Source organism: Prinia subflava, chromosome 32 (assembly GCF_021018805.1).
Source record: "Prinia subflava isolate CZ2003 ecotype Zambia chromosome 32, Cam_Psub_1.2, whole genome shotgun sequence".
Lineage (NCBI taxonomy): Eukaryota > Metazoa > Chordata > Aves > Passeriformes > Cisticolidae > Prinia > Prinia subflava.
In genome coordinates, this window is record NC_086278.1 from 870440 (window position 1) to 890773 (window position 20334).

At 53.8% G+C, this 20334-nt stretch overlaps 1 protein-coding gene across 1 annotated transcript; it reads right to left on the minus strand.

Annotated features, from left to right (window-relative positions):
- Window positions 1-44: 44 nt before the first annotated feature.
- On the minus strand, window positions 45-19737 carry ARHGAP25 (Rho GTPase activating protein 25). The gene is made up of 11 exons (XM_063420732.1): window positions 19369-19737; window positions 14332-14525; window positions 12210-12297; window positions 11691-11810; window positions 8873-9080; window positions 7443-7575; window positions 6714-6787; window positions 6034-6155; window positions 5336-5523; window positions 4291-4859; window positions 45-3706 (listed from the first exon to the last, which is right to left on the minus strand). The coding sequence occupies exons 1-11, from the start codon at window positions 19427-19429 to the stop codon at window positions 3496-3498; spliced, it is 1968 nt and encodes a 655-aa protein (XP_063276802.1). The 5' UTR covers window positions 19430-19737; the 3' UTR covers window positions 45-3495.
- Between the last annotated feature and the right edge of the window lie 597 nt (window positions 19738-20334).

Here is a 20334-nt window from a genome sequence, read left to right on the forward strand (position 1 = left end):
GAAGAGCAAAACAGACTTTCTGCTCCAGCACAAAGAATGCAGTGAGGGGACTGAAATGATGGCCTAAAAGGTGTCTTACTTTCATCCCACACTGCATGATTTAACAGTTTTGGATGCATTGGGATCTGTGGTTTAACAGCTCTAATTTGGAAAGCCATGTAACATTTACAGCAAGAGGAAAATCCTCAGTCTGATCCCAGAGTTACCACCTTGATAAAGCTCTTGTGTCCTCACTGTGCAATGGGAGGGTTAAGGGGTGAAAAATGTCTTCTTGGAGGTTTCCAAGCCTACAGGACAGGGCTGGAAAGGATCTTTCTTCCCTGTGGTAGCCCCTGATGTGCTTTTATATGACAGGAGCATATTCAGGAGAAGCATCACACTCTCCAGGGGATCCAGAGTCAATGCTCCAATCCTGCTGAGCTGAAAGGCCATATGAAACCCCACCATGAGTTTATAATGCCCCTTGCAACCCCTGCCCCAGGAACAGGAGAGATTCTCTGCTGCTCCCACCCCAAAAAACTTCATGGCCTTGCTGTAAAAATAAAGGGAGGGAGGAAACGAAGGCTGGGCACCAGTCATTTTTCGGGGATCTCATGTTGTGGGGTCTCCAGCAGAAGATGTGCAAGTGCAGAAAATCCAGAGCAGGCTCTGGGCTGAGCACAGCGGACACCCACCCCCTCAGGGATGAAAAGGGTGCAGTTTCACAGGTCTGGCACGGGCAATTCATGGTTCTCTGTCTCTGCAAAAAGCTCATTTTAAAAAAAAGAGAAATGCTCATTATCTTACAGCACCCAATGGCAGCACCAGCTCACAAGGTGCCTGCATCTCTCCCCTCCAGGCTCTCAGGAATTTCCAGCCCACCTGACCTCTATTGGAAAGTCTCTCTTTCACAGATGACCTCTATAAACCCTGCAAATGTTAATGGGTGGAATATCTTCAAAGAAGTCCCTCTGGCCCTCGCAGCCACGGGGTTGTTTTCCCTATCTGAGTGGAAACGGAGGAATGCACAGTTTATTTTAAATAAAGTGCACTTGTCCTAATCGTGGAGATTTCTGAGCCTCAGCCAAGCCTTTGCACGTCATTACAGTCTGCTGTGAAGGAATTATTGGCCTTTTCACACTTTTGATCTTTGCAGAAAGGAGCCTGTGGCATTTCCAGCCCAGATGTTCATGATGCTGCTCCTGAACCCAACAAAGGAGAAATTTCTCCCTAATGACTCCTGGGCCTCACACTCAGATTGGTGAGCAGCTTCTTGCAGAGGTAAAAAATTAAATAAAAAACTGAAGCAGCTCTGTCAAGGTCATCTGAAATCACAGAAGAGACTGGTGAATGCAGTGAAACGGTGGCAGACACTTTGGACTCTCGATCTGAGTGTCAGGAAGTCACGGGTGCCACGGTGGAGACTTGAACTTGCAGAAAAGAAACTGGAAGAGACTTCAGGACACAACTCCTGTGGTGTGTGGGACCTGCAGGTGTGGGAAGGGGGGCTTTGGGTGGTCCTGGAGGGTGGCTGAGCCTGGTGGAGGCCACCTTGCCCTCCCTGGGGCTCCTCTCCATGATGTCCATCCCTCTGCAAAGCTGTGGAGCTGCACCAGCAGGTCCAGGCCCATGGCCCAGTCCTCACCGTGGTCCTCACTGAGATTTCCCATCGCCAAGACTGAGCTCTGAAACGTTCTAGTCAGACATAAACCCTGTGCTCAGGCTCCATCCCTGGGAGAGCAGAGGGTCCCTGGCTGTGAGTCCTTGGGAGGGCACTGGGTTTTGGAGGGGACCCTCTGGAACAGTCCATTCCCTGCTGTGAGGGTTTGTGGGCAGGACAGTGAGGGGCTGTGACATCTCTGGGGGCTCTGTGCAAAGGAAAATCTCTGGAGTCAGGGTCTGTGGGTCAAATGAGCCATTTAGGGGTTGGATTTCTGAATGCAGCTCAGCTTTCACAAAGTGCTCCTTCCCCAGGCTTTGTATCCACAGGTGAGCAAAGGTGGGTTCAATGCACCAAACTGGACCTGAGACTGAGTCTGGGCTCAGTTTTAGAGCTAAACCAGTTCCCCCTACATCCAGCAAGGCTGAAAGCAGCAAGTGCTTTATACCCAACACTGACTTTTATTCTCCAATAACATTTTCCCACACCCACCTCCCCTTGTTTCCCACATTTTTCTCTGTGTCTCTTTCTCCCCCCAGTTCATTTTCCCTGTCACACAGCTCTGCAGCCTGTCTGGAGCTGAACTTTTGCCTTGCCAAAGCCAAGTCCTCAGCAGCCAGAACTCAGAGCTGTGATTCCCCTCACCATGCCTGGCACAGAGCCACGTGCTTGGTCCTGCTTGAAAACTGCAGATTTCCATGGCTTTCCCTTTTGTGTCCCCATCAAGGCTCTAGGCTGGACTGTTCCTCCTCCTCAAATAAATAAATGAAAGGTTTTCTGTAGAAGAAAATAACTCTCCAGAGTCCTGTTATTCTTCTTTTCTCCACCAAAAGCTGTGGCAGCACTGTGGTAGTGCTGGAAGGATCTGGCAGGGGTGGGGGACAAGCAGAAAGGCCACAAACAACCACAGGGATACCTTTGGGTCCAGGGGGTCTCTGCACTGATGGGGAGAGACCCAACATCCTCGCTGGGGTGCAAACCCAGGGTTCCACAAGCTGACTGAGGAAATCCTGTTCTGCACTTCAGAAACAACAAAACACCAACGCAGGGGCAGTAAATAAGTTCAGATCTGTCACCCTCTGAAGTCTGTCCATCAGGGAAAACACAAAATTGCTGTGCTGGAGTTGCTGATGGACTCCTCCTGCAGAAAGAGCTCCAGGTACAGAGGTGTGGAAGTGCTCTCCAAGCTCTGTCAGCTGTGCTGATTCAGGAACACCTGGCTGAGGGGGACAGTGACTCCAAAGAGCTGAACAGCCCCTGAGCTGAAGAGGTTTGTGTGACAGTGGGATTTTCTGCATGGAGCCGTGGTGGGGGTGGTGGCACAGCGCAGCAGGTGATGCTCAGGAGGTCTCAGACCCTTGTCCTGCCCCAGGACAGCACAAACCAGCTGGGGATTGATGTGAGCACCTCCCCTACCCAGGGCTGCGCCTCCCCGGGTCCTGGGGCTCCTCTGCCTCCCCAGATCCAGGAGCCATGGATGTTTTGCTTCTGGGTATCTCCAGTAAGGAGACAGGCAGCTGGAGGAGGGACACCTCTGGTTTCTTTTTCTGAAGGCACAATGTGTCCATAACCCAAACTTCCGAGTGCAATTCTGACTGAGCAGCAGGAAGTGTTGGCCTGTTCTCCAGGTAACCTAAGCAGCTGAAAGAAGAGTTGAAATAAACAAACCCAAAAAAGCTAAAGGATATTTTTGAAATTTTCTGGTTCAGAGCATGAGCTGGGCTCTAAGCCCTGGTTCTCCTTCCTCCCTCTCGGCCTGTGGGCAGGAGCAGGACACTGCACAAGTCCCTGGCTCTGTAATTCCTGTGCATTCATACAGCTGCACTTGGTGTCTGTGAAAAGCTGGGTGTCTCCTCCTAGTTGGTTTTGGCACCAGTTTTACTCGTGGGTTTAGTTAAGTTTTTTATCTCCTCCTCGAGCATCTTGGTTTTCTTCTCCAGCTCCTCCCGCAAGCGCTCCGTGTTCATCAGCCTCAGCTCCAGCTCCCCTCTCTTCTTCTTCTCCTGCTCCACCTCCTGGTGCAGCCTCACCACTTTGGCCCAGGCCTCATAGTTTTCGTTCTGGAGACTGCAAAGGGAAACACAGCATGAAGGGATTGGACTGGAAGAGGGCTGGGAAATCATTTGGCTCTCAGGGAGTCTGACCTCAGCATCACTCAGCAGCAGAACAAGCCAGAGGAGCTGTCCTGAGCCCTTCAGTGGTCACATAACTTGATGTAACAAATCAATAAATGTGTGTATTGATAATGGGATAACAATCACAACGTAATAACAATATGTTGGGCTGATGGTTACAACCAGTCACCACTAGTAATACCACTGGTGAATTCTGGAGAGTCTAGTGGTCCAATGTCATGGTAATGACAGGAATTCTGACAGTGCGAAGGAATCAGGGACATTGCAGTGCTATTGAATGGTGTGATAAGAGCTATGGAGTATTGATGTAATAATCCATCACCCACCGTGATGAGAGCACAGCTCGTGCAGCACAGCACATTGATTTTCAGACAGCCTGCTAAATACTGTATTTTATCATTAATCACTGCTGTTATACACTGCATAACATTGCTGGTAAATAATCTGTGCAGTGTTTGCTGTCACAACATGAGCTGCACATTTCCCACTCTGCAGAAAGCAGCTCCCTGCAGTTACCTTTTAATCTGCTCCTCGTAGTCATTTCTCTGTGCCTCCAGATCTTTTTCCAGCTTGAGGATCGTGGTTTGCAGGAGCTCCCTGCTCTCCTGCTCGAAGCTGGGCTCCTCAGCAGGGCTGCTGGTGGGGCTGGCTGGTTCCTTTGGCTCGTGGCTGGGACTGAAGCAGGGCAGGAATTCCTTCTCGGAGATGCTGCTGGCAGGGCTGGGGCTGGAGCCGCTGCCCTCCCCGCTCTCTGCCTGGGTGGGGGGAACGCTGTCGTAGGAGCCCCTGTGGAGGTCGAGCAGCTTAAAAAGATCGTGAGACAATGTTCTCTTGTGCCCATCAGAGCCCAAGGGGCGTGTGCTGCTTTTCCAAAAGTCACTGGCAAGGACATTGTTCCTCTCCTTGCTGCCCTTCTCCCCCGGGGCAGCCGCTGCCAGGGAGGATTTCTTCGTAGGTAAAGTCTGAGTTCTTTTCCTTGGCTGTGTTGTCCACGTTCCCAGTGTGGCTTTGGACTCCGTGTCCTCCCTGAGGATGCTGGAGGTGGCAGCTGGGCCAGGAGTGCTGCTGGAATTGGGGTGATCCCTCTGGAAAACAGAGCATGGCTTTGGGAGAGCCCTGGAGCAGAGAAATCACAGCCACTGCTGCCACTGCAGGATTCACAAATTTGAACATGCTGGACTAAGGGCCACACTTTTCCATAAAAAATCATTTTGAATTGCACCACATTTACAACTTTTGCAGAGATTCCTCCAGAGAAAAGCCTTTAATCCTCAATGTTTTCCCTTCACCAGCCTGAGCTGAAAAGGTTTTATGTGCTGGGCTGTTCAGCCAAAAAAGCTTTGGGAGTTTTCATATTCCCCAGAACAGCAGATTTTCCACAGGAAAGTGGAAAGTTTATCTACATCGTTTTCCTGATGTAAATATTCCAGGGGTGACACAAACAGCTTTTTAACTTATAAATAGCAAGTGCTTTTATGGCTCACTGACCTGTCAGAGCCTGCCACAATTAACCACGTTTAATAAACATGGGTTTGATATCCCCCCGGGGATCCATCCTCACCGTTCGGGTGGAGCCTCTGGGCGCTGCGGGGTCCTCTGCAGCTCCCCAGCCCACAGAGCTGCGAGGGACAGGAGCTTTCTTCTCAGTTTTTTGGGCAGGTGGGGAGGGAGGCACATCCTTGGATGGGGGAAAGAGCTTTTCATGGTCACTGATCATCACAGTCATCACCTTCTGGACCTGGGGTGTGCCTGGAGGGATTAAAGATTGTCAGGGGCAAATCCAGTGCCACAGGACCCCTCACACCACTTGGGTTTTCTGCTTGGTCTTTCTGGTGTCTAAAATGGAGATGGAACAGAAAACAAGGAGCAGGATCATAAAGCCAAATAAAGTAAATGTAATCAGTAAAAGTAACTGAGTACCCGCATTTCTTTGAATTTCCTCTGCTCCCCCAAGAAGGATTTTTCACCTTCCTGCTCTAAGCAGCACAGAGATTACCTCACCAAATCCCTGAATCTGCTGAACTCTCTGAAGGGAACATGCAGTGTAATTCCTGAGAGGTTTTCATCACCATAAACACCTTTACAGCCCAACAAAGACCTGGCCTGGCTCTGCCCTGCTGTACCCACTGTGCCCAGGCACATTTCTGGCTTTCTTTCACCTCCACCACAGAAAATCTTTAATTTCAAGGCTGTGGATGCAGCTCAGGATTTCAGCATGCCAAGTGTTCCTATGCCAACTATTCCAGGAGTCCCTTTTACCTCTCATGATGACTGCAGGGTCCTCTATCTTGGGTCTGATGAGGTTCACTCCAATCACTGTTGCCAGGTTATCCACACTCATCTTGTTGACGCTGGAGTTCAGTTGTATTTCATAGAGAAACCTGCCAGAATTCCAGGCAAACATTTCACATCAGCAGTGGAAGATTGCAAAAAGCCTCACTAGTGAAAAAAATCCTGATTCATCCTCCCAGCTCTTCCTCTCAGTCACAAGGACAGAAACATTTGACCTTAGAACTGAACTGGAGCTGGGTCTTAGAGGCACCAGAATGAAAACCACCATGTGAGGAGCTGCTCCCCTTAGAAACAAATCAGAAAGGAAGGGAATCCCCTCATCAAATCTCCAACCTGAGAAAAAGCACCCAGGCTGGGTGAAACCTGGAGGTTTTGGCGCACAAGGCTTTTGTCCAGTAAAACTGCACCTGATTTTAATTCTCAGGGCTTTATAAGTGAGTTTGAGGGTGGTGATTCATGCTCAGACATTGTGAGGGGGTTTACCCCAGGGGCTGAAATTCTCTTCCACAAAAGTCGGGATCGGGTGACTCAAAGGGAACCAAAGCACAGTTTAAGAAGGCTCTGCCTGAAGGAACCATCCTTTGGGAGGACATTTCTGCTCCCCAACACCAAACCTGAGCTGTCCATGCCTCGTGCAGAGCACTTACCTGCAGATGTAGCTGAGGAGGTTGTAGTTGTCTCTGGGGAGGAGGGACAGCTGCTTCAGGAGCTCCTGGTGGCCCTAAACGGTAAAAAACAGCTCCAGGAGGATTCACAGGCACGTTGGACCCAAGAACAGCTCTTGGTCACTCCAGTCATGCTTGTGTGGGGTCTCCTCCTGGACACTCCGCCAGTCCCGGGGCAGAGGAGAGTCCCAGCCTTGGGAGTTGGTGGCACTTGGGGACGGGGTCAGTGGTGACTGTGGGGGTGGTGCTCGGTCGTGGTTGATGGTCTTGGGGATCTTTTCCAAACTTAGTTCATCCATGACTCTGATTCTCCTGGCATTTGCTCCCCTTTGAGTTTCATTTCTCTTTGGGACACGGAGATGTTCTGCAGGGCTCAGCAAGGAGGGGCAGCCACAGAAGGAGCAGGGTCCCCTCCAGCCCAGCACGTGTGGGATGAGCTCTGGGAAGAGCTGATCTCAAGTGTCTTGTATAGAAACATTTAGGGCATTTTTAGCCCCAAGGAGAAGCAGAAATTCAAGCTTTAAAATTCACAAAGCCATGAGGACAACTTGGGAAACCCCATTGTCTTTGGGGGAGTTTTTCTTTTTAGTTTTTTTGCTTCTTTTTTCCCTCCCCAGATTCCAAAGCTCAGCAGCTGATACTGCTCACAGCACTGCCCTGGCACTGAAACTGATATTAAGGCCAAGAGGAAGAAAACAAAAGCCCCTCTACCTTTGTCTCATCAGCTTCCAGAGCCTGCCCACAGAGCAGGAAATCCTCGTACTGCAGCCAGGGCACCACGGGCTCCGGGAGCTCCCGCAGGTACAGCTTGAACAGGGAGGCCACGGTGTGGACATCGGTGTCCCTGCAATGTGCAAAGGGAAACTCAAACCCAGCAGGTCCTGGCCCTGTTTGAGCTCTGTGTGCAGCTGTGGAGACAGAGAGGTGGAAACAGCGAGGCCAGGGCAGCCTGGGGGGATCCGCAGCCAGGGAATGGCCGGCAGGGAGATAAAGGTGGAGATTTTCCCCACCTTGAGGGGGCCAGGTCCCAGTGTCCAGACCTGGGCTGCACTGGGGCAGCAGGAAATTCACTTCAAGGGTTTCTGCTTCCTCCCAAAGCCAAGTTTTGAGCAAGCACAAAGTCACAGTCTCAGCTTTACCCAGCTGCCCTTCCCTTGGACACCCTGGAGCCTGGCAGGCAGTGCTTGTTCTGGCTGCTCCATCACCCGGGCACAGCTTTGGGCACTGCAGGAGCCAAAGCCAACAGCAGCTGCCCCTGGCATGACACAGGGCTTGTCTCAATTTCCCTGCTCTTCTTTGTGAACCTAAAATCACTTTTCTTCACCCACCAGACACCTACAGAGCCTCCATGTTTAATGAGTGGGAGCTGCAGCTCTGGAGCATCACCCTGCCTCTCATCACTGCATTCAAATGGGTGGAGAACCAAGGAAAAGAGAGCAAAACCCTTCTCCCATCTCCCCATTCCAAGCAAAACCTTTCTCCCATCTCCCATTCCAAGCAAAGCCCATGCTGGTCTCCCAAGGGTCCACAAGCAGATCCTCCCCTGCTCAGCCACCCTCCCCAGAGTGGAGCTCTGAGCCTCCCCGGGATTCCAGAGCAGCAGCAATTACTGGGGATGTTCTGCCAGGACAGATGTTTGCAGCTTTGCAGCCCTTGTATTTACATCCTGTCAAGGGGACACTGTCAAGATCATGGGCCTCCAATCTGACCTACCTTGAAGTGGCTAAACTCTTATAAACTTCAAGCAAAAATCCCCCAGGTCAGTTACTTTTAGGATTGGTCGGGCTTGTAAAATACTATTATTTTTACAAACACACATAAACACAGAGGGACTTTTTCAGAGCTGTGTTTTTGTAGGCCCTACCAATACCCTGCACTGGGCACCCTGAGTGCCTGAACTGCAGCAGCAGCTTTCTAACACGCCCCCCTCAATCCCGCCGTGGTCGTGCGCTCTCCTTTATGCCCAGGAATCTCATCTCAGCACCCTCTGGCTCTGTTTTTGTGGTTCCTGCTGAATCCTCTCTCCTCCTCAAGCCCCTCTGCAGGTTTCAGCTTTCCTGCAGGGCACTGCTGGGCTCTGGGGGGTGGGACTGGTGGGTTTTCCCCGGGATTTGGGGTGGGAGAGGGGGAAGCAGCATTACCTGTGGAATGAGGGCCTCTCCCCGGCGTCGAAGGCGTCCCGGAGCTGTCTGACCAGGTTGTCCTGGCCGGGCAGGCGGAAGATTCCCTCCTCACCCACGCCGTGCTCGCGGATGAACTCGGCACATTCCTGCACCAGGATGGGCACCCGGTGCTGCCCCAGCTTCTGCTCGTAGGCCACGGTCTCTGCCAGGTGCTGCCCGAACACCGCTGGGGACAGGCACCACGTCAGAGCTCGGCTCAGGGCGAGGCCTGAAGTTTTAGCTTTTCCAGATTCTGCACTGCATTGGTAACTCTGAACTTCATATAAAGTGTTAGGAAGTTCTCCTCACAGTTAAGACAAAATAATCCTTTTCCAGCCCCAGAACCAAGGACACGGCTGGAGCTTTGGGCCCAAAAAGTGCAAACAACAGGAACTGAGGAGGGAAAACTGGGAGGATGGGACTGCATAACCTGAAGCTGTAACTGGACAATTAACCCCAATATAGAAATGGACCAAAACTTATAAAAGTGTGAAAATTTCGTGATTGGGTGTCCATCTTGTGACCATCTTGGGTGTAGCCTCCACCGGGCTCTTGTACTGCCCAAGGTGCACCCTTTAAAGGCCTTTTAATAAATATCTACGTTATTCCTTTATACTGTCTAGCCTCTGTTCCAGGTGGCCTCTCAAGGCATCAAGGACACCTCACCTGCCCCAGGAGCTGGGGCCAGCAGGACCTGCTGCTCTGCCAGGCACCAGAACCCTGCAAACCCCTCTGCAGAAACAAAGTTCTGCAGGAAGCAGAGCTTTTCCCGAGGAAAAAATGGCAAAACAAAACCTTGCTCCTCCTTCAAATAACTGCCAGTCCTCAAGATGACTGAAAGCAAGCCCTGGGGGTTGCTGCCTGTGAGCAGAATGCTGATCCAGAGGGAGACAGGGACGGGGCACAGGGAGGGAAGGAAGCTCATCCCACAAAGCTGAGGGGTGTAGAAAGCACAGGAGACCACCAAGAAATAAGAAGAGATCCCTGCAGAGATTTGGAGCTAGAATTCTTCCTGATCCAGCTGCTTTTCTTCCCCCTCCCCTCTCCTGAATCTGCCCTGTTCCGAGGATAGCTGTGCTCCACAGGGGCTGGCCCCTTTCCCTGGCATTAGAACTGGAATTTTCCTGCTGAACTCACAGCAGAAGCAGCACCTGAAAGGGGGGAAGGCAGAGTCTGGATCCCAGCTCATCCTCCTTGGAGCCTGGGGCATGGCCAGAGCAGGTGAATCTCAGTTTAATCTCTGGAATATCAATGGCAAAGGGCCCCCTGCTCCTCTGCCACACTCCTGCCCCAGCAGTGCCTGTGGTGTGTTCACCTCATGCTCTGAAGGCTGAAATAATTCCTGTGCATCCTCCAGAGCAGGGAAATGCAGGGAAACCTCACCTGGAAGCACAAGGCTTGTCAGCACCTGCCTGCTCCTGGGGCTATTTCATTTGTCACTTGCTCACACTTTTAAATAATGACCATAAACCTGTCACTGTGCACACCAGGAGCAAATCCCTCCCTTGCTTTGGCCTCTCTGCTTTGGCAGCTGGTACTGAATTGGTTATTTCAGTGCAGATTTGTTGCTCTGGGGACACCTCCCCGGGGCTGTGGGAGCAGCAGCCGACCCTGCAAAACCACACCGAGCTTTTGGAGATGCTTTTGCTGTTCTCTTCACACTCTGCAGCTTTGCTGCTTCTTCGTGTGCAACAAGTTCACAGGACCTGGGTCATGGGGCTGCTCCCAGCTGGGCTCTGGCCAAAACCTCCCCCACGCATGGCTTCCTCTGAAAGCTCATCTTGCCCCAGTTTACCCTGAAGCCCAAAACCTCAAGTTTGGGGAGTTTTGGGATCTGTTAACCTGTGTATTGACAAAAAATGCAGCTCCATAGTCCCTGACTCTCTGCTGTCCTCTGTGCTGCTATAAATTTACATTTTCTTTCATATAAAGTCACTTAATTTAGCTGCAAGAGACCAACAGCCTCCTAAATTTAAAAAGGATCAGGGGCAGAGCCATTATTAAATATTAGAGCCAGCTGGGACAATGCCCTGAGAATTCCTGGCTGAATGCTCCTTTCAGCTGGGTGATGCTGCCTCCCCCAGGGCACAGCCTGGTCCAGTTTGGAGACAGAAAAACTCAGGGATGCAGAGATAAAACAGGAGAAACAGGCTGGGAGAGGTGGGGGTGTCCAGCCTGGAGAAGGGAAGGATCCAGGGAGAGCTCAGAGCCCCTTCCAGAGCCTGAGGGGGCTCCAGGAGAGCTGGAGAGGGACTGGGGACAAGGGATGGAGGGACAGGACACAGGGAATGGCTTTAAACTGAAAGAAGAGATATTTAGATGGGCTATTGGGAAAGAATTCCCAGCTGGGAGGGTGGTGAGGCCCTGGCACAGGTCCCTGCCTGGCTGTGAGGAGGGTGAGGGGGTGACCCAGGCAGGCTGGAGAGCAACTGGGGGCAGAAAGGATGGGCTGAGCAAGAAAAGGCAGGGGAAAAGCAAAGCCAGGAGATTGGCAGGTGAAATACAACATTGTTTTCAAGGCTTTAACACTGAATGGGAGCTGTTCTCAAGAACACTTTCAGGTCAAAAAGCCCACGAGGAGGTTGACAGAAGAAGATGAAGCCAGCCCAGAAATGTTCATCCAGGCTTGGGTCTCCTCACCAGTGCCAGCTCCCGGAGCAGCTCCCAGGGGAGTCACAAGGGACACGTCACAGCCCTGTTTTTCAGGGATTTCTGAGCCAAACCCTCACCCAGAGGCGCTGCAGGCCCCAGGACTGGGAGATCCCCCCGCAGGAGCTGCCCCTGCTCCCCTCTGTACCTCCCGACGCCGAGCCCAGCGCCCTCCGGATGGATTTCACCCACTCCTCCATCTCCGCCTGGGAATTGGCCATGAGCACGCACGAGTCCTGCCCCGCCCGGGCCTGCTCTCCAGCCACCCCTGCAAAAACAACGCCTTTAAGGAGGAGAAGAGACACTCCTGGTTGTTTTCTTAGTTAAAAGCTCCTGGCACTGAATTTCCCCGTTAAAGCCCCGCTGGCTGCAGGGGAAGCGGAGCTTTGACATTTCCCATTTGAGTTCTGCAAGGAAGGAACAGAAACTGCTGCAGCTGCAGCTTGGCAGAGCTTCTCCTCACCCTGGGACACGGGCACGGACACAGGGCCCTGCCCCAGCCCTGGGCTGCAGACACTGAGAGCAAGAAATGCATTTTCCCATGGAACAGCGCTCTGGGGACCTTGGAAAGAAGTGGGAGCACAAGGACAGGGCAAGGAGTGGCCCAAGGGATTTTGGGTGGCCAGTCCAGCCCAAAAGCATGAGAGGAGGAGGGAGGCATCCTCACCTGGGATGATTTCAAAGATGAATTTCCCTCCTTCCTCTGGGTTAGTGGCCACCACCTTGATGGTGCTCCCCTGGAGGGACAGGCAGCCCTAGGACAGAGCAGAGCAACCCCCTGAGTGCCACCTCTGCCCTCAAACACCTGGCAGGAGATCATTTCATGCAGATATATTCGTGTGGATACACTACAATGACTTTTCAAGCCATAAGGACCACTTAAATGCCTTTTTTTTTCCAGTGAAGTGATTCTCAGAAGGAGAAAACCAGTTCTTTTGCTCTTTCCTATTTTTCTCTCACTTCTCATGTCCTTTTAAGCCTTGTTGGGAGTGGAAGAAGAGAGAACAAATGAGAATGGACTTGAGAAAACACCAGAATATCCTGTTTCTGCTAGGCAGGGACAGGAAAGTGTTCCTTCAACACAGCATCACTTAAACCCAAAAGCTGGCAGGAGAGGAGTAGAGAAAAAGGAGAGAACGGATGGGAAATTACCAAAGAAAGTGGAATTTTATTTGTTATTTCTGGTGGACCAGCCATTTCTGGTGGACCTTCCTTCCCTGGCTGTGGGGGCTGGTGGAGGGGCTGGGGTGACCCAGCCCTGGAGGCCTCAGAAATGGAATTTCTCAGCCATTTCAGCCTCCAGCTGGGGTCCCTGCTGGGACCCTCGGCGCTGGGCACTGCTAGAAGTGCCAGGAAAAGCTTTTCAGGGCACTTTTTGTTCCCACATCCCATTTCCAGCTCCTCCCCATGGCCCTGGAAATGGGAGCTGGATCCCACCAGGCTCAGCCTGGTGCTCCCACCCCGAGGATCCACTGATCACCTTCCCCTTGGGGGTGTTTTGTATTGAGAGAAGTTTTGCTGCTGGTAATATGCTTTGTAGAGGTTACCAAAATATTATTATTAAAAATTAATTTTAATTTTTAAAATTTTGTAGAAAGTCCCCTCTGCTTTTCCAGCAGAGGAGACTTTCCCCTGGAATTTCCCCAAAGGAGGAAAAGGTGGTGGATACTCTAAAAGTGAGTTATGGCATGGAGAAAATGGTGGGAAAATAAAGTAAAATAAAATAATTAAAAAAAAGTAAAATAAAATAATTTTTTTAAAGTAAAATAAAATAATAAAATAAAGTAAAAAATAATAAAATAAAATAAAATAAAATAAAATAAAATAAAATAAAATAAAATAAAATAAAATAAAATAAAATAAAATAATAATAATTTCGAAAAATGACCTGATTTCTTCCAGACAAGTGTACTGGCCAGAGAAAGAGGAATTTCCTTCCCTTCCAGCTGTGTCTCCTGAGGAAGCAGCTGCCCTTTCCTGCCATCTGTCAGCCCTGAGCCCTGCCAAGGCCTGACCCTCACCCTCAGGCTGTGCCCAAGACGCTGCTGATTTCTCCCAAAGCCTCCTGCAGGTGCCTTTCGACCCGGAGCAGGGACAGAGCCCCTGTCCGAGCTGCCACCCTGTGCCCCCCCTGCTGCTGTCCTGGACACGGAGCCGAGCTGCCCTCCCCAGGCTGCTCCTCCAGGGAGATGGGGACAGCTCCCAGTGGAGCTGGGCTGGCTTTTCCCGGCTCCCCAGGGCTGGGCTCAGGGGGAGCCAGCCCACAGCAGGCACCTGAGGAGCTGAAATGCATCAATGCAGCTCCTGATCAGGACCTTTCATCTCTGCTGCTGCCCAGAGGCAGAAAACTCCTTCAATACCCAGCCCCAGACCCATCCCAAAACATTTCATGGGATTATGGAATTCCAGAATGGTTTGGGTGGGGAAAGCTCATCTCGTTCCACCCCGTGCCATGGTCAGGGACAGCTCCCACTGTCCCAGGCTGCTCCAAGCCCCGTCCAGCCTCGCCTTGGACACTTCCAGGGATCCAGGAGCAGGCACAGCTCCTCTGGGAATTCCATCCCAGCCCCTCCCAACCCTCCCAGCCAGGAATTCCCTCCCAATATCCCACCCATCCCTGCCCTCTGGCAGTTTGAAGCCATTCCCCGTTGCCCCAGTAAAAAGTCTCCCCATCTTTCTTTCCTGCTCCCTTCAGGCACGGGGAGGGCACAATTGAATCACCCCGAGGCTTCTCCTCTGCGGGGCCAGCCCCGGTTCCCGCAGCCCCGCATGCCCCGCCCGGGCCCCACCTGTGGCTTGGCATCGTCCTCGTCCTTGTAGTAGAGGAGCTGCTGCCCCCTGAGCACGAAGAAGCGCAGCTGCCAGTTCTTGACGATGGAGCGCTGCTTGCGGAGCCAGCCCAGCTTCAGCGGCCGCTCCGGGGCGCGGGGCGAGCCCGGGCCCGCAGCCGCGGGGTCCGCGCTCATCACACTGCGGGAGCGGGCTGGGGACAGAGGGACAGCGCGTGGGACACACGGACAGGGCGGGGGACACACGGACAGGGCGGGGGACAGACACGGGGAGTGGGGACAGAGGGACAATAGGTATGGGGACAGAAGGACAGCGCGTGGGACACACGGACAGCGCGTGGGACACACGGACAGGGCGGGGGACAGACACGGGGAGTGGGGACAGAGGGACAGGGCAGGGGACAGAGGGACAGGGCGGGGGACAGAGGGACACTGGGTATGAGGACAGAGGGACAGCGCGTGGGACACACGGACAGGGCAGGGGACAGAGGGACAGGGCAGGGGACAGAGGGACACTGGGTATGGGGACAGAGGGACACTGGGTATGGGGACAGAGGGACACTGGGTATGAGGACAGAGGGACAGGGTGGGGGACAGAGGGACAGGGCGGGGGACAGAGGGACACTGGGTGTGGGGATAGAGGGACACGGCGTGGGGACAGAGGGACAGAGCGTGGGACACACGGACAGGGCAGGGGACAGGGGGACAAGGCGGGGGACAGACACAGGGAGTGGGGACAGAGGGACAGGGCAGGGGACAGAGGGACACTGGGTATGGGAACAGAGGGACACTGGGTATGGGGATAGAGGGACACTGGGTATGGGAACAGAGGGACACTGTATGGGGACACAGGGACACGGTGAGGGGGCACAGGGACACGGTGGGGGGACAGAGGGACACGGGGCGGGGACAGACACGGGCAGTGGGGACAGAGGGACACGCGTGGGGACAGGCACAGGCAGTGGGGACAGAGGAACACGGTGTGGGGACAGAGGGACACGGTATGGGGACAGACGGGCACAGAGTGGGGACACCACGGGATGTGGGAAGAGAGAAGGGCACAGCGTGGGGACAGACGGACACAGTGCAGGGTCAGAGAGATACAGAGTGGGGACAGAGGGACATGGAGTGGGGACAGAAAGACACAGTATGGAGACAGATACGGGGAATGGGGACAGAAGGACACAGTATGGGGACAGAGGAGGACACAGGCTGTGGGGACAGACAGACACAGGGAGTGGGGACAGAGGGACACGGGGAGAGGCTCTCTCTCTGCCGAGAGAACTGGCCCCAGTTTATAAAGGAAGTGGCTGCAGCAGCTGCCAGTGTGCTTCCTTTTTCCTGCGTGGGAGGAATTGTCTTGCAAGTGAGAACAAAATCATTAGCGCTGTTTTTTGGGGTTGTTTGTTTCTAATGGGAATGTGTGGTTTTTATGCCCTCCCCAGAGCAGCAGTGACAGCAGAGTGACCCAAACGGTTTGGAGGTCACAGTTTTGCTCTGGGACAGCCTGGTGTTCCCAGTGGGGCAGAACTCACATTTATGGGGCTGGAAAGTCTGCAAGGATGGGAAGACCAGCATGGATTTGGCACTGGGCAGAGCAGTGTCCCTGTCACCTGTCTGCGTGGCCCCACTGCTGCCAGGGCTGGTGGCATGGCCCTGTGGCATCTCCAGATGCCTCTGTGACAGCAAATGCCTCACAGGGATCACTTCCAGCTGGGATTTCTGCCTCTGGGCCAGGCACTGCAGCCCCTCAGAGCCAACCCAGCTGGGCAGTTTGCATTTAAGGCTGCAAGGCAAAAATAATACCATGACTGCAGGGGAATTTGGCCTCACTGGCCAAATTTTCCTGAGGTGGAAAACACTTGGCACCCAGAGCTCCAATGGTCCAGTTCAGGGTGTCCCCACTTCCCCTCCCAAAATCCCCCAGGGCAAGAAACCCCACTGGGTGTTCCTTTTGTCCTGAGGAGCACTCCAAGCTCACCTCCCACTACAAACCAGCTACAGGGTTGCAAATCACTTGCCAAAGCCCAGAAAGGATTGTGGATCTCGAACCCCGAAAGAATTGTGAATCCCCAGTGAGCCTTCAAAGCAACCTGAGGATGCTGCACATCCCGTGTGTGCTGCCACGGGATGGCCCTGAGGAGGATGGGGGTGGAAATGGGGACATTGCAGAGGGATTTCCCAGCCAGCTCCTCTGAAAAATGCTGCTGCTGGGGATTACCCTGATGGAAAATCCAAATGGCGTTTCCAAATTGCTCCTCCAGCTCTGGCAGCTTCTTTGCTCTTTGTTAAAGCACCTGCATCCCTCAGAGCTTGTAAATATTGCTGGTTCTCAGCAAAGTGCTCAGGACCCCATAAATCACATTCCTTCATGTCGTGTGGCTGTCCCTGAGTCCTCAGGGTGAGGATTTTTGGGGGGTGCCCTGCAGGGCTGGAGCAGCCACTGGGAGTGAGGAGCCTGGAGGGCACAGAGCTCAGCCCAGCAATGCTGATATTCCAGCAGCACAAGGCTTGCAAGGAGAAATTGCAGGGTTTTAGGAAAAATGCAGCTGTTTGCTACCTTTCATGGGGGATATCAATTTGCCCCTCAGCCCAGCATTGCATCAGGGCTCTGCTGAGGAAAGGACGCTGCTGCCTGGGGCTCCTCCTGCTCTCAGCCTCGAGCTTGGCTTGTCCATCCTTGCTGGAAATGTGGTTTATTCCCTCCCTCCTTGCAGCCTTTCCCAGCCCAGTCAGGACTCTGGCTTCAGAGGGATCCCCTGCAGTTCCCTTTCCTGAGCATCATCTCCAGGCTCGAGGCACAGCCTGGCCTTAGCCGTGTTCCTGCATCCCCACAAGCACCTGGTGAACGCACAGCCCCATTTTCCCTCTGCATGGGGCAGCTCTCCCTGGACTTTTTGGGCCCATTGAAGGCCAAAGGAACAGTTTGTTATGTTTATTTCTTGCCCACGATGTGAGGTGTGAGGGGAGGGAGCTGCCTTGGGGCCCTCAGCTCTGCGGTGGAAAATTTTCAGCATTCTCAAACTCAGAACCACCGAGGCCGTGGCTCCTCCCTCACCACTTGGCCAGCTCTGTTTGTTTTGTGGCCAGTGCCGTGCCCAGCTCAGGGGCGTGGTGACCACCTCAGAATTTGGGATGGGGGTGAAGCTCTGCCCTGGCTCCAGAACTTGGAACCATCTCCTTCTCCAGCGCATCCCTGCACGCTCAGCTCTGCTCCTCCAGGCCAGGAAGGAGCCACGAGGAGCTTTGGTGGTGCCCCCAAAGCGTTTCCTGCACTAACAGCCTTCGGGGTTGGGCATTTCCTCCAAAACATCCTCACTGCTCCCACTGCAGCACCTCCAGCAGGGAGAGGTGCCCGTGTCCTGTTGCCCTCTCCCCAAAACCAGGAGCCCGAGTGCAGCAGCAAGGGCAGAGCGGTGCCCACACCAATCCTGGCCCCTGGCCCAGAGCCGTGTCCTGGGCAGGAGCCCCCCTGGCACCCCCTGCTCCTGCCCTGGGGAACTTGCAATAAAAAAACAGCAAAAGAGCTCTCACCAGGGAGTTTCTATTTCACTGAAATGAAGAGCTCTGCCGTTTTCTGGGGTTTCCAAATGCTGCCTGTGCCACAGCCAGGGCTGGGGAGGAGGAGGGGGAAGTGTCCCCAGACCAGGAGCGGCCAGTGAGGGTGGTGGTGATTTGCAAATATTGCAAACATTTGCAAATGTGACTTCACATTTCTGCAAATGAAGTCACAGCAGCACAGACAGTGCACACACAAACACACAAACTCACACTCACAAACCCACAACTCACACTCACAAACCCACGCTCATCCAGCAGCTGGAAGCTGCAAAAAGCACCAGGGTTTCATCACAAGCAGATTTTCTTGAAAAACAGCAATTCATGGTAGCAACACAGAGGTTCAAGCCCTCTGTCCTCAGCACCCTTGGTGTCACCCCTGGCCTTTTTTTCTGAGCTGCTGATTGACTTCACCCACTGCTCCTCTGGGCAAAAGAATATTATCCCAGGAATGAGCAGTGCAGGAGTCCAGGATGCTGCTGTGATAATTCCGTGGGGATTTCTCCCCTGGAATGTGGGAGATGGCACTGAGCCTCTGCCCACCTCGACTTCCTGGGCCATCTGAGGTCTCACCCTGCATTTGGGTCCATCCCTTCATTTGGAGCTTTGTGTGCAGAGAATGGTTCGGCCACTCTGATGAAAGTGGCTTCAGGCAGAAATCCAAGTTGCCTTTGCAGGACAATCCAGCCAGGCCAACGCTGCACAGGGAGGGAGAGGCTGGCAGAGACCAGCAGTGTCCCACCTCTGCTCTGGGGACAAATCCAGCCCCAGCGTGGGCCCTGGCCACGTTTTGGCACCAGACCACGGCTGGCCAGAGCATGCACAGGGCTGGGCTCTGCAGCCCCTCCCTGGCCACAGCATCATCACTCCCAAATCCCCTCCCTGGCCACAGCATCATCACCCCCAAATCCCCTCCCTGGCTGCCTGGCCCAGCCCCAGGCTCTGGTGTTTTGCCCTGGAGCCCACACAGGGATCCTGCACTCCTTCCCAGAGGTGATCTCTGCTGGTTTCTGTGCTGGGGAAGGATCCCGGGGTGGATGAGAGCCCTGCAAAGCCCGGGCAGGGCGGGGAGGTGGCTCAGGGGCTCTCAGGGTGAGGCTGCCCCACAGCGCTGGGGGCCGAGGGCTCCTCAGCCACCGAGAGGAAAGCACTGATGTCAGAGGGACACCGGAGCCAGGGCTGGGCTGTTTGCTCCAAACTGGGCCACGCCAGCCTCCCTCAGCCTCACCTCCTGCAGGGTCTGTGCCGCCAGAACGGGCCTGGGTGGTTTAAATCCTCCCAAACCCGGATTTTGGGGGGCAGCAGCCCTCACCGACAACTTTGCAAATCACTCCTTGCAAACCATTTGCAAATCATCTGCTCTCTCTCAGCAGTGGCACTTGGGGCCCAGGTCCCCCCACTGAGGCCAGAGCCAAAATCTGAGCTGGGCCTGGCCCCAGCCCCTGACCCACCCCGGGCACAGAGGAACACTCACGGTACCTATTTTTGCAGCATCCATCTTCAGGTTGAAATCCCAGTTCCGCGGCAGCTTGAGGGACATTTTGGATCAGGAAGGTCTTTTCTTTTTCCCCTCAAGGTGAGTTTGCTTTGATGGTCCCGTGGGGATGCCCCCACAAGGAGCAGCAGCTCAGCGAGGGTTGATTTGCCAGCGAGCTTCCTGCCTCCGAGAGCAGCCAAGACAAACCCCAGAAAAATCCTTTCCTGCCCTGCTTTCCTGCACGGCTTCCCCAGCGATGCTCCCAGGTGGTGGTGCCAGGCGTGGTCCCCTGGCTGTGCCCTGTCCTGGCTGGCAGGGACGCAGCCCAGCCCGGGGCCGCTCCCCGCGCGCCGCTCGGGGCATTTGAGGAAGTGGTGTCAGGAGCTCTGGGTGTCCTCCTGCTGCTCTGAGAGCTGCTCCGAGCAGGAACAGCCCAGCCCGGGGCTCTGGGGAATGTCCTGCTCAGGGGCAGAGCTCAGGGTGATGTCTGTGCCCGTCCTGGGGCATCCTCTGATGCCACCGGGGTCTTTGATTTTTCCTGTTCGTTGCTGATGTGTCCCCAGGGCTGATTTAAGGTTTTTGCAGTGGTAAAAGCCAAGTGGGGATGAAATGAGGCAGCTCTGGGAGAAAAGGCCATGGAAATCAGAGCGGTGAGCACCAAAGGGATCTTGGAGCCATGGAACAGGTTGGGTTGGGAGGGACGTTAAAGCTCACCCAGTGCCACCCCTGCCATGCCAGGGACACCTCCCACTGTCCCAGGCTGCTCCAAGCCTCATCCAGCCTGGCCTTGGGCATTGCCAGGGATCCAGGGGCAGCCACAGCCTCTCTGGGCACCTGTGCCAGAGCCTCCCCACCCTCATTCCTTCCCTATATCTAACCTAAATCTATTTAACCTGAACTAATTTTAGGCCAAATTTTATAAACACCCTAAAATCTGTCCATGATGAAAGCAGACAGAGCTCGGTCAG

Coding starts and splice junctions, on each gene's coding strand:
- ARHGAP25 (XM_063420732.1), bottom strand. CDS start 19,429: ATGTCCCTCAAGCTGCCGCGGAACTGGGATTTCAACCTGAAGATGGAT. Junction 7,576..8,872: donor GAGAGGCCCTCATTCCACAG/GTAATGCTGCTT, acceptor TGCACATTGCAG/GGACACCGATGTCCACACCG. Junction 6,156..6,713: donor CTCCTCAGCTACATCTGCAG/GTAAGTGCTCTG, acceptor GAATTCTGGCAG/GTTTCTCTATGAAATACAAC.